Genomic DNA, 12745 nt, shown 5'->3' on the forward strand with positions numbered 1-12745 from the left:
TTGAGAATTGGTAGTAACCCAAGTGTAGATGAGTTTAATACAGCAGCCAATACCACTCTCCTGGTGCCTGGCATTCACTCCCTCCTAATGAGAAGGCCACAATTGTAGGCAAGGCTCCTACACAGAGAGGTTTTTCTCTCTGCAGAATGGATGGAGGCATCGCACTCTTAGTTAGCTAGGTTCCCTGCTCTGGAATATTCTTGTACAAGATATTTTGTCTTTCCACACTGAAGTTAGGGTATGTTGAAACAAAATTCATCTACGCTGTTTTAGGCCACTGAGAAAGACATCCACTTCTGACATGGCTTAGCATTGTTTGTGACAGATCCAAATATTCTTTAAAAATACAAACCATTGGTCTCAAGAAAATCGCAACTGAACAACAGTGAAAGTAACGTTTCTTTGACTCCTTGGTAGAGGGTCAAGTACAAATTACTGTTAGTCTCAACTGAACCTGCTCTGTTCTTTATCTACTGAGAGCATAAATACAACTTCTTTAACATCATTTAATTATTAACTTGTTTTCCTCTGTCTTCCCACTAAAACACTTCTAATCTCATACGTGGTGGCAAATGTGTTTATTAATTTATCCTAATTAATCATTCTATTAAGTAATTTTTCCAACTCATTTTTTAAACTTAACAGCTTTTTTGTTTTTTTGTTTTTGTTTTTTTGTGGGGTTTTTTCGGGGGGCAGAGGGGGTGGTATAAATTGTCACTTTCAGAAAACAAAACTGACCTATAAATCCAGCCAGCCAGAGTAAGCCAGTATTCTCACCTTGAAGCTTTACGTCCTCATCCCTTCCTCCTTGACAAGGAGGTCAGTTAGTCATCAAGTAGTTTGTGAATTCATCGTTGCACTGGTACAAGAAGGCTTCTATGTCTTCCTACCTGTTAAGTTGTTATTGCTACAAGAGTTTTAGGGATTACCTATGAAGCTGACTGCTTCTGCTTACCCTGTCGCCTTAATCAACCATTTGTTGAATGTATGCTTCGCAGTTAAGCTGCCTCGCTTGTAGTTGATAAAGAATTAACAGAACTCTGTCAGACTTCTTAGGAGACTATCTAAAGTTGCTTTAACAGATACTTGTGAGACTGTTCTAAAGATGCATGTCTTAAAAGTTAAAGCATAAGTGATATTTTTATTACATTACAATATTGTGCTGTGATCCTCTGAGTGCTTCGTCGGAACTGCTCCTCCGTGGTTGGCTTTATTAGGCTTTGAGAAGATGTGTGGCTCTTAGGAGAGAGCTCGAAACACTGACAGAAGAGGCTGTGTTCTTACATGTCTTCTGCATTTATTTTCCATTATTTAAATTTTCTTTCTTCTGTCTATAATGAACTGCCTGTGTTGTTAAATGCAGTAAGACTAGGCTTTTTTTTTTTTTTTCTTTTTTCAGCACAGTCAACTTGTGCTGTTATGGGCAAAATGTTAGATTTTTTTCACTTTTTTTTTCAAAATAGTTTTTTCTTCTGTTCTCATTTGTTGATAGAAGAGGAGAAAACACATCATGAGACTTAACATAAGAAACTTTTTTTCTAACGAACTAGCAACCTAGAATCATGTGTTGTTTTGAACATATATTCTGACAGTCAGTTATCTATATTAACTATAACTGCAGGTATTTCATACCAATTAAGAATTTTTTATTTCAAAGCAATTAATGTTATCAACTTCATTGATTCCTGTATTTATTTTATTAAAGTTTTGAAATATTTTGTTCCTCAATTATGTATACTATGTTGTATTGCTATTAATTACAAGGGTTGCTGTATTCTAAGATATTTATATTCTTATTTTCATATAATGAGATGCTAAAACATAGACTACCATTTATTTGTAATACCTATTTCAAATCTAATTATTTCAACCTAAACATTAAGAGCACTAGATATATTTTGAGCAGCACAATTAAACTACATAGTTAGTACTTACTGCTTAAAAGTCTGTATATACTTATATCTGAAAAACAATATAACCAAATGACTTTGGTTTTCAAAATGGAAAATAAAACCCCTCAGCACTTCCCTGATGATGAAATGCTTAGTAATGTGCTACTCTATTTCCCTCACTCCTAGTAAGTTCTGTAGTAATAAGCAGAAGTTCTTCAGAATGTACACCACACGGAAGCAGAGGTACCCAGCATCCCAGCTATTGACATGAGACTTGAGAATGCCAACTAACCTCAGGTGCATGACCAGGTTACAGCGCCACCCTTCTTGAGCCCTGTTCAGAGACTCACTCTTCCTAAGGACTTCTCGAATGAGGTTTTCAACCCGCTTGTAATTTTCCTTGTGCTTGTTGCCTGCTTTGACACTCTCTCCCCTTAGGACACATTTGTCCTTTTGGCAAGGCCCTCCCGCAGTACTGGCAGTCAGCCCTTGGCGCCTCCTTGTGGTGGGACAACTGCTGAGCAGCTGCACGCTCTGGATTGTTAAGGCTCACTTGCCATATTGTGCCTGGGGCGAGAATTTATAGAATGCTCATCCTACTAAGGGCTAAAACGCTAATTAAGTGTAACAAGAACTACAGAATTCTAAGTCCAAGAGGATTATTGTGGGTTTATAGTGATGCCACACAGTTCCCTGGCAGGAACGTCCTCTAGTAGAGTGCATGCTGGGCCATTTGAGTAACTTGTCCATCTGGTTCCCAGAGAGGGAAGAATTCCCTTGCAGAGCGTTTGTGCAGGCTCCCTTGAGTAGAGTCCTCAACTGGGAACGTGGGACTGCATACTAAGCGCTGCAATCAATGACCACAACAACCCTCCTTGTTGTTTCCTGGGGATAATCCTTGGCATTCTTCCTAAAAACAATGTTACATCAATCTTCCTCAAAAATCATGTTTATTGATGTCAGACACACACCAAAAAATAATATTGATAATAATAAAACACAACAGGAAAATAATGAAAACTTCAATGGGCCAGTGAATAATCTATATTTTTTAATCGATGTGTGTTTTCAATAACAGCCAACTAATCAGCTTAATAGCCATCTAATCAAGATGCTCTGTTGACTTCCAAAGAGGAAATGAAGTAGAAAACTAATAAAAGTGAGCTTTTTGTAAGAGGAAACAAGAACAGATCTTTTGCCTTGGAAAAGAAAATGTTGCCTGGCTAAACAGTTCTGGATTAGGATCTTATTCTTAACTTTCATACATTATGTCAAAAGAGAGAGAGAAAATATTACATTTTTTAAATGTAGTGTTTCTAATAAGTTGTGTTCACATTAAAATAATTCTTGAGAATATTTTTAATAGTAGACATGGGCAAATATTCAAGTAATTTAGAAGGACAAAAGGGGAAATGGTGCCTAGAACTCATTTATATCAACTTTAAGTGCTTTAAATGGTACTAAGAGTCAGAGAATAATAGTACTTTCACTTTCCATTAATTCTTAGAGACAATATCAAAATATTTCAAAGGGGCAATTTTTAAAAATATTTTCATGGGAGCAATTGTTTTTCAATATTTCATTATAAATAAGTTATGGTGGATTTGATACTGATACTAATTCTGGATTTCTTTTTTTTACTTTTCTAGCAATTGAAATTTTTTTAAGGAAAAATTAAATTTCATATCTAGTGGTTTTATGATGTATTTATCAGTTTCCTGTTCATTTAATAAGCATAGGAAAGAGAGAGATCTTGAAAGTTTGAGAAAATAATTTTATGTTAACTAAAACACAACCTTCTGTAGTAATTAGGATCAGTTAGTTCCAGAAAAGGTAATCAATTAGATAAAGAATAGTGAGAGCACTTGCAATGATAGCTATGTCAACGTAAGCCATTCATTAATCTAAATAAAGGTGCAGAGGTAAGCATATGTTCCTGAACCAGATCATCATAAATTTCAGTGATGAAACAGATGTGCTAACACTGAAAAGAGATTTGAAATTTTTACTACAAAAAATAAAGGCTTGAGATGAGTAGACATTTGGGGCACTGTCCCTTGAAAGATCTGTTTAAATCATTTGAAGGCTTTGGATGACATGGAGAACTTAGCCTGAGATAAAAAGATGCAGTTTTATCATACTAATGTTGCTGTTGTTTAATGTAATCTACCGTTTAATCACACGCTTGTCAAGTACCAAGCACCGAAAGAGCCCACGGCTGATAAGATTGTTTTAAAGGACTCTTGAACCCACATGACCCCATCACAAAGCTGCCCAGCCTGTTCTTTGCATGTGCCTTCAGCTAGTCATGCTGGATTTAGCTGTCTGTGTTACCGAGGGGAGCTGTCAGTTGCATGGTTCACTTGTTTATTGTCACCAGGACTTTCTCATCACCATAGTTCATTATTTGATTTGTTTTCATGTAAACACACATAAAACGTGATGTCTTTTTAGAATATCATTTGTTAAGCAACTAGGCATGGAAAAATAAATGTTACTGTTTCTTGTTAGCTGCAAAACACATATGCACTAAACACATTTGCTGTTGGCATGCTGCAGTTGGGGACAGTGGACATTGCGGTAAGTGGAAAAGACAAGGCCTCCACTTTGTCTCAGATAATGTATCTCCATGAGAACGCTGCCTCCGTGCCCCACAAAGGCTGCAGCAGGACTGCAGATCCCAGCATCTCAGAGCAGTGGCTCCAGGTGACTCCCCTCCAACCCATCACCCTTCTTTTCTTCAGGCCCTGAAGAGTTCTGGGCCTCTCACTCGATAACAGTGTCACTTTCTAATAAATAACACACTGGTTTGTAAGTGAAACAAGAACGCAAACAAATGGGTATGCCAAGCTTCTTACAGTTCATTTGACTCCCACAAAAGTCCCTTAGCCATGTTGTTATTTCTGTCTCTATGTGAGAGATAAGGACTTCAAAACCCATGTTTCTGGGATTCCCACCTGCCCTTCCCACCACATCACACCACCATCTCTTGATTAGAAAAACACAGAGATGCAATTTGGATTTTGTTGTTGTTGCTAATGCTTCCTTTATCAACCCACAGCAGTTCGATACTAGCTGGCATCTGAGAGCTGACTATCTGAACAAATATAATTTACCAGTAGCTGCCACAGCAAATCAATAAACCTGTTTAATATCAGGAAACTGTGTTAGTGAACATAACATCTCATTCCGTTAATCAGTCATCATTCATTATATGTTGGAGCTGTTCTACCTGGCATGGTTTTGTATCACAAGAATGAATGCAAACATAACAGAAGTGTGGTGTTAAGTGTTGTTTGTTTACTATTATGTATGCAGTGCTACCAACTGCCTTGAGATTGCATGAATTTATGGATATCATAATCTTGCCTGGAATATAAAATGCATGCAGAATGTAGACATATGAATATGTAACTGTCTCCCTGTTTTCCTGTAGAAGTGTTTAGAAATTACAAAGAGATATGCTCTCAAATAATAAAAGTAACTTTCTTTTAAATCACAAAAGTTGAGGTTAAAGCTAAAATCTATTTTAAAAACAAATAACAAACCAATTCTTGGATATTTCCAGTGTAATTTGTGTACAAACTACTGTTCTTGATTTCAGACCTTTCGATAATGAGTCCAGGAAGGGTGTGTATACCTGTAGTATAAGATTGACTTCAAATTAATGTAAACAGAGAGATTAAACAAAGCTCAAATCTTCAATATGAGAAAAATATATTGCTATGCTCCTACTTGCTGAAAACATTTTATTTATTGAAATATATGACCATATACTATTTTATCAAATTATTTACCCAAGTGGAATGGAAGAAACTGCTTGAAATGGAATAATCATACCTCTGTTGTCCACAGTCAGAAGCTAAGTTTTAAGGAGCGGGTGCGCATGGCTAGCCCAAGAGGCCAGAGCATTAAGAGCAGACAAGCCTCGGTAGGTGACAGGAGGTCCCCAAGCACTGACATCACAGCCGAGGGCAGCCCCACCAAAGTGCAGAAGAGCTGGAGCTTCAACGACCGAACCCGCTTCCGGCCCTCTCTGCGCATCAAAAGTTCTCAGCCAAAGCCAATGATAGACGGTAAGCCCTGCTTTTTCATAATCATTTTTAATTTGATAGGCTAAGTGAGTGAGATTATGAAGTAATTAATTCTCCATGGTGCCATTTGAAGAGAGAAGGGAACAACCTCAGGGAAAGAATCACTCGTTTGTTCTACTGGAAATTTATTCATTGCCTTGGGCAAATGTAAGAAGCATAGGTTTACTTTTGGAAGCAGCTTTGCAGCTTACTCCAAATTTCAAAGAAATCAAATAAAATGTTGTTAGTCCTACATTCATACGTACACCACATTATTATTTATCATACAAGGTCTATATCAAGATCAACATAATGGTCCTTTTGATGTATAGTTATGTCTGATGAGCAGAGGCCCAATGCCCAAAGCAGGTGCTCTGTGAATGTCTTTAAACACACTAAGACACGTAACAGCGCCTTTCGGGACAACACTAAGATGCTATTGTCCTTTCTACTATGCTCTGTTCACTACTAAATCAGAGACCACTGCTTATCTTCGTTGGAAAAATCCTGTTGAAAGTTCTTGTCTAATAAGTGGAATTCAAGCCCTCCTAAGAGGAATTAACCTATTTTATTTATTATACTATGTGGCAGAAATCTACTGGCCAAGACATTTTATTGAGTGCCACATAATTTTCATGTTTATAAAATAAAACTTTTTTTTTTACTTAAGATTAACTTAGCTTTCTTTTTAAGTATGTCCCCTGGGATTTCTTATACTGGGCAAAGAACCAAAATCAAATAGCATCTTCCATTTTTGCATGAAAACTGAGAAGGCTATCAGTTCTTCTGTTCTCATTCCCTAGTATAACCTATATTTTCCCAGGCCCTGAAAGCCTGAGGGATAAAATTAACAACCAGGGGTCATAATCACAGTGATCCCAAGCTCCCTGAAGTGAAATCCCTGATATCTCAGCCCATGGGCCCCTTCCAACCCAATCAGAGATCCTCAAGGACATTTCCCTCTCAAGTGAGCAACAGGAGTCCCCCCTTTCCACTTCTTCATTCTCCATAATTTCATGGTGTCATGCTCTCCAAGTAGATGGCTAGCAGCTGACCCAATATGGCCCTCCTGGCAAGGCTTGCAGCTCCCATCTTAGCTGCAGGTCATCCTGATCCTGCCAGCTTCCCGCTACCTGTCACTTTGCTAAGGTAGGAAATGGCCCCTGTACCAGCCCTGGACACTTCTCCATCGATCCCTGAGGGTCCAGAGTTCCCTGGCAACACAGATTTTCAGCATCCTCTTGTTTTCATACTCTCCTCCCTAGGAATTTGGCTGAAAGCCCCTGAACAGCTGAGTCAAGAATTACTAGTTACAGGACTTTATGTTGCTCTCAAAATAGACTTTCTGAATATAAATGAATGCCTCATTCCTGGAAGGCAATTTGGCAACATATATCAAAAGCCTTTACATTTGCCTAATCTTGGACACATCCCACCCACCGTCCACTTCTAGGATATAATCGATACAATTAAATAATAGCAGACATTAGAAATAATGCTATAAATTAAAAATTATTGACATGAAAAGATAATCACAAAAAGTAAATTATTCCAATTTGCTGTGCATGTGTGTACATGTAAATTTATATATTTTATAGCAAAATTTTGGGAAGACTTGCAGTGTATGAAGTTACCTCCAAGTGGTGAAACCATATGTATATTTTCTTTCTTCATTTTGTTCATCTGTATTTCCACCAAACGCCTCTCCTTAATGTTGATTCCCTCCCAAGTGGAAGGAGTACCAGGTCTTAGTGCTGGAGATCCTTCTTCCTAAATGCAGACATAAGTTGTCTAATGAAGTTTAACAGCTCCTGCTACAAATACAGCTGCTGAATTCGGCTTCATGGCTACCATGATTAAGTGCCACACACTGGGTGGCTTAAACAAAAAAAAAAAACTTATTTTTTCACATTTCTGCAGTCTAGAAGTCTGAGATCGCCTTAACTTGGAGATGGCCACCTTATCTGTGTCCAGATTTCCTCCTTTTATAAGGACACCAATCATTTTGGATCAGGGCCTATGCAGATGACCTCATTTTTACCTAATTATCTTGTCAAAGACCCTATCTCCAAATAGAGTGACATTCTGAGGTACTGGGGATTAGGATTGCAACATATGGATTTTGGAGGGATACAGTTAGCTCAGAACAGAGCCCAGCTCACCATATCACAGCATCGCCAGGCAAGCTGGAGTGTGCCTCTGGGTTCACACCATGCAAGAAGCATATGTTACCCACAATGGGTCCATACTCTTCCAACGTAAGCTTCAAAAAGCATTCGACTCTGTGCTGTGAGGTCTTTACAGCTAGCTGAGCATATCTAAATATAATATTTACAGAACCTGGATTCTGAATATGAAAAATGAATTCTACTTGTATTTTTGGCCAGAAGAAAAGCATTTTTCAAAGACTCCTAGAGTCAGCACTATCCATCACAGAATTTTCAGTCACTGCAAAGATGTCACAGAGATCAGACAGATAGAAACAGAAGTCCTATTCTCTACCAGATCACAAATTAGAAAGGTCTCCTGCCATTCATTTTCTATATCATCCCATACAAGTGCAACTCTGTTTCATTAGAAAGGAATTGCTTTTCTCTGGTTGATGTCCATCTCAATTGGTTCTGAGTTCCCCAGGTGACAGGAGGACTGATTGCTATTCCCTTGAAGTAAGTAGCTAATTGCCTGCCTACCTGGAAGAGACCATGATGACTGATTTCTCATTTACCCAATAGTCCAGAACCTTTATCTTTTTTTTAACTCAACATTAGGTCTTAGGAAAACAGAAGTCTTCTCTTCCAAAAAAAAAAAAACTTGAAGTAACTTCAACCAAAGTAAATTTTACTCCTGAATTATAAATTTTCACTTACAGTACCTCTCCAGGTTTTAAGTATTTCTAAAATCCACTTACTACCCATAGAAAATAATATATAACACTCCAGCCAACTCCCAAATAGAGGGTGGGACCAAAGTAGGTTTACAATTATTTGTATGGAAAATACAATAATTAATAAATAATAATACAAGAATAAACTCTTTCACATATTCACAACTATAAACCTACTTTGGCCTCATCCTGTATTCCAGATCTATTTGCTCATTCATTTCTAGAGTTGTTTTCTTCTACTTCTCTCATTCTCTTACATATTTTAGGCATTTTGTCACCCATTAACAGCTCAGAGAGAGTGCATAAGTAGCAGAAAGAATAATGAAAATTCAGGTTGGCCTTTAAGTTAATAACTAAACTACATTTGGAAAATAATGGGCCTGTAACTGAAAATACTATAATAGAAAAACAAAAGAAATTTAGGGTTAATATCTCATACACTTTACTGCAGATGGTATTATTTTCATAATTTAATAATGCTTACAAAAGGTTATTAAATATCCCATGTTGTTTTATTTGCTATAAATTTTTATTAAATGTACATATTACACTTAAAAAGGGCACCGTTGCCTCCTAATGTTCCACATTCCTATGTACCAGAAAAGCGGAAAATGTTGAAGCCAGAAATTTACAAATGACAAAAAGGAAGAAGTAAACTGTAAAAGACTGGTGTGTATTGCCATAGCAAATTTGTTGTGATCAACATGATATGAATAGTATTTTTAGTTTATAAATCCAATAATAAAAGATAGAATAGTCTCATTAGTCAATGAATAGTTGTTAAGCCTCTTTGTATAATTTTTTTAATTAGGTAGGATATGACTTTGAGGTTCCACAGGTAAGTGCAATCATGCATATTTTTCTTGCTGCGACTGGCTTATTTCACTTAGCATAATGTCCTCCAGGTTCATCCATATTGTTGCAAATGGCAAGATGCCTTTCTTTTTTAAGAATGAATAATAGTCCATTGTATAGTTATACCATAACTTCATTTCAGTATGTGTATGTATATCAAATCATCATCTTGTATAACTTAAACTACACAATTTTATTTTTTAAATAAAAAGGAAATTAGGTAAAATAAATGATATTTTTATCTTAATATATGAGTAATAATAATAAAAATAACATTTATCAGATCCTTTTCTGTGGCAGGCATTTCTCTAAATGCTTCACTTTCATTATTTTATTTAATTCTTTCAATACCTCTATAAAGTAAATACATTATTATCCCCATTTTATGGTTGAGGAACCTGAGACTTTGAAGCTAAGTAACTTTCCCCAAGTCTGACAGATACAAGTAAGGGACTCACAATACAGACCTAGGCAGTCTTATTTCACAGTACTCCTGGAGGTCACTTTCTCAGATGTGCTCCCACATGTCATATCAATTTGCCTTTAGGCATCTTTCATATCTTCTTTTTTCCTGCTACTTCCCCCGATCTGCTCTCACTTTTCCATCTTCAATTGGTCAGATCCTCTTCCATATAAACCATTTGACCTTGCCACCAACCCATCTCCTTTTTCTCCCAACCTCGGCTTCAAAGACTGCCAGAGCTAGAAAATTATGCAAATTGGGGAAATGACCTTTAGAGGATCCTTCTCTGTTTTGATCAAGTATCTGGGAAGACTCAGAACAGCAGCCACATTGGGCTGTGTCTGTTTATCTAGGGAGGGAGGCAAATGGCGAGGTCATCTGAGGCCTGTTTCAAGGTGCAAAACTATATCAGGAGATGAACATCTGTCAACAACAGATGAGCAAATGTAAAAGTGGCAAACTGCAAGTAAAAGGAATACCAAGCAACCAAAATTCACAAGAGTGAACTCAAGTACAGCTAGGGGAAAGTCCAGATTTCTGGTGACTCATTTGCTACCAAGGAGTGCTATGCTTGCTGCACCCTGCTGTGCATGGGAACACCTTTCAGAATTACCCTCTGAGTACAATCATCTTTATGGAGAAGGATAAGGAGGTAGTTTGAGGTAGTTCCACCATGCGGCACTTTAAAAAGATCTGTCCCACAAACATGTATAACCTGCATATTTTAACATGTTTACCATTGTTTTCACTAACGGGGAGCATATCAGTGTTGCTGGACAATTCTCAGGCTTATGCTGGCTGTTGTGGGAGGTACATCATCACCAGATGTTTATGAGAAAGACTATCTGGACCCAGGTGCCAGAGATGTGTGGGGTTCACCTGAGCAGAGGCTGAGTGGGCTGCAGATGCAAAATACCTTCCAGTTCCCTCTTTCAGGCACTGCTATCTCTTCTCACTTCCATGTTCCTTTCTCCACTCAGTCAATTAGGATGCATTTGGTTGCAGGGCACAAAAGAAGTAAATTCAGCCCTGGCTGGTGTAGCTCACTGGATTGAGCACTGGCTCTGCAAACCAGAGGGTCGCCAGTTCGATTCCCAGTCAAGGCCCATGCCTGGGTGTGGGCCAGGTCCCTAGGTGGGGATGCGTGAGAGGTCAACCACACATTGATGTTTCCCTCCCTCTCTTCCTCTCTCCTTTCCTCTATCTCTAAAAAATAAATAAGTAAAATATTTTAAAATATATCTATCTTTTTTTAAAAAAGAAACAAATTCAAATACCTTAAACAATAATGAAATGTATAAAACCACATAAAAAGAAAGTCAGAGGTAGGACAGCACCTGGCAAGAACCATCAGGGTCACTTCTCTGTGATTGTCTATTCTTCTTTGACTCTGCCAGTCTGTATGTCTGCCTCCTCCTCAGGGTGGGAGCAAGATGCTATAGCAGCTTCAAGCATCTTATCCAGACACAACACTTGGACAGGCAGCTCATGCCTAAAATATCACGGGTGAGGAAATGGGCATTGGCACTCACCAGTCGGGACCTAGCACCTGAATCTGGGGCCAAACTCCCCCGACGCACATGAGTCAAGGTGCGGGCTGGAGCTAGATAGATTTAAGGATTCATGTTCAGAGATTGAACATCTAGTCATGTCTGATACAGCCAAGAAATATTTTCTATTTTATGATGAAAGTGTGGAGGAAGAATGCCCTGAAACATGTTTTCTCCCAAATAGTCTGTCTATATGTCATTACTGTTCCTCTTAGTGGCTATGCTTTTTAAACATAAAAGCCAGATTTTTTTTTTTTTTTTTTTTTTGCTTTCTTTTGCCATATAATTTTTATGAGACAGTGAGCACAGACTGGCCTAACTCTTTGAATTTCAAGAGGAAAAAGTAGGTGAAGGAAATCTAAGGAAAAATGAATGAATTCGCATTTAGGTAATATGAGCTCTCCTCACGTGCAATCAGCCTGTACACCCCTCCAAGGGTAAATGGGTGCTGTCGCCTTCCTCACCTCCTCCCCAGCCCCAAGATGCCTAACTCCTCAAGCTGCTTGCCTCGGGGACTCCTTCCCTCTCAGGCTAATATTACTAACTTGGTCTCCCTTAAAAATAACAAACAAGTAGAAATGCACAATGTGAGCTGCTGAAATACTCATCTCTTCTTGAAGATAGTAAGTCCATCCCCTTTTTTTTTTTTTTTTTTTTCATTTCTTTCTGGTTTAATTCTATCTAATGCATCCCTCCTTGTAGCACCTGGGGGCTGTGGAATACACAGTCACGGTGTGAAGGGAATGAAAGGGGGTCTGGGCCTAGGTCAGTAGCCACACAACTGCCTGCTCCTCAGGCTCTGTTCTCAGCCAGGTGCAGCCTCTAACCTCTGTCTTCTGGGTCCACCAGTCTACTAAAACTCATGTTTGAGATTATCCGTATAAGATCGATGAGAATACTGGTAAAAAGGAAGCATTTTAGTACAGTGATTTTGACAATTATCCTGAACTAACAGGCCTTTACCAACAATTGGGAGATATTCTTCCAAATGGCATAAGTCACAAGCTATTAACATTTTATATTTGACT

General features: G+C 38.1%; 1 protein-coding gene across 2 annotated transcripts in view; it reads left to right on the forward strand.

The window, feature by feature from the left end:
• The window catches only part of KCNQ5 (potassium voltage-gated channel subfamily Q member 5), a 538864-nt gene that overhangs the window by 476036 nt on the left and 50083 nt on the right, over window positions 1–12745 (forward strand). For both annotated transcript variants that reach the window (XM_090282660.1, XM_090282661.1), the window contains one exon: window positions 5748–5968. In XM_090282660.1, coding sequence (XP_090138786.1) covers window positions 5748–5968 — 221 coding nt within the window. The remainder of the gene's footprint in view (window positions 1–5747; window positions 5969–12745) is intronic.

Source organism: Furipterus horrens, unplaced genomic scaffold, assembly GCF_987537825.1.
Source record: "Furipterus horrens unplaced genomic scaffold, mFurHor1.1.pri manual_scaffold_6, whole genome shotgun sequence".
Classification (NCBI taxonomy): Eukaryota; Metazoa; Chordata; class Mammalia; order Chiroptera; family Furipteridae; genus Furipterus; species Furipterus horrens.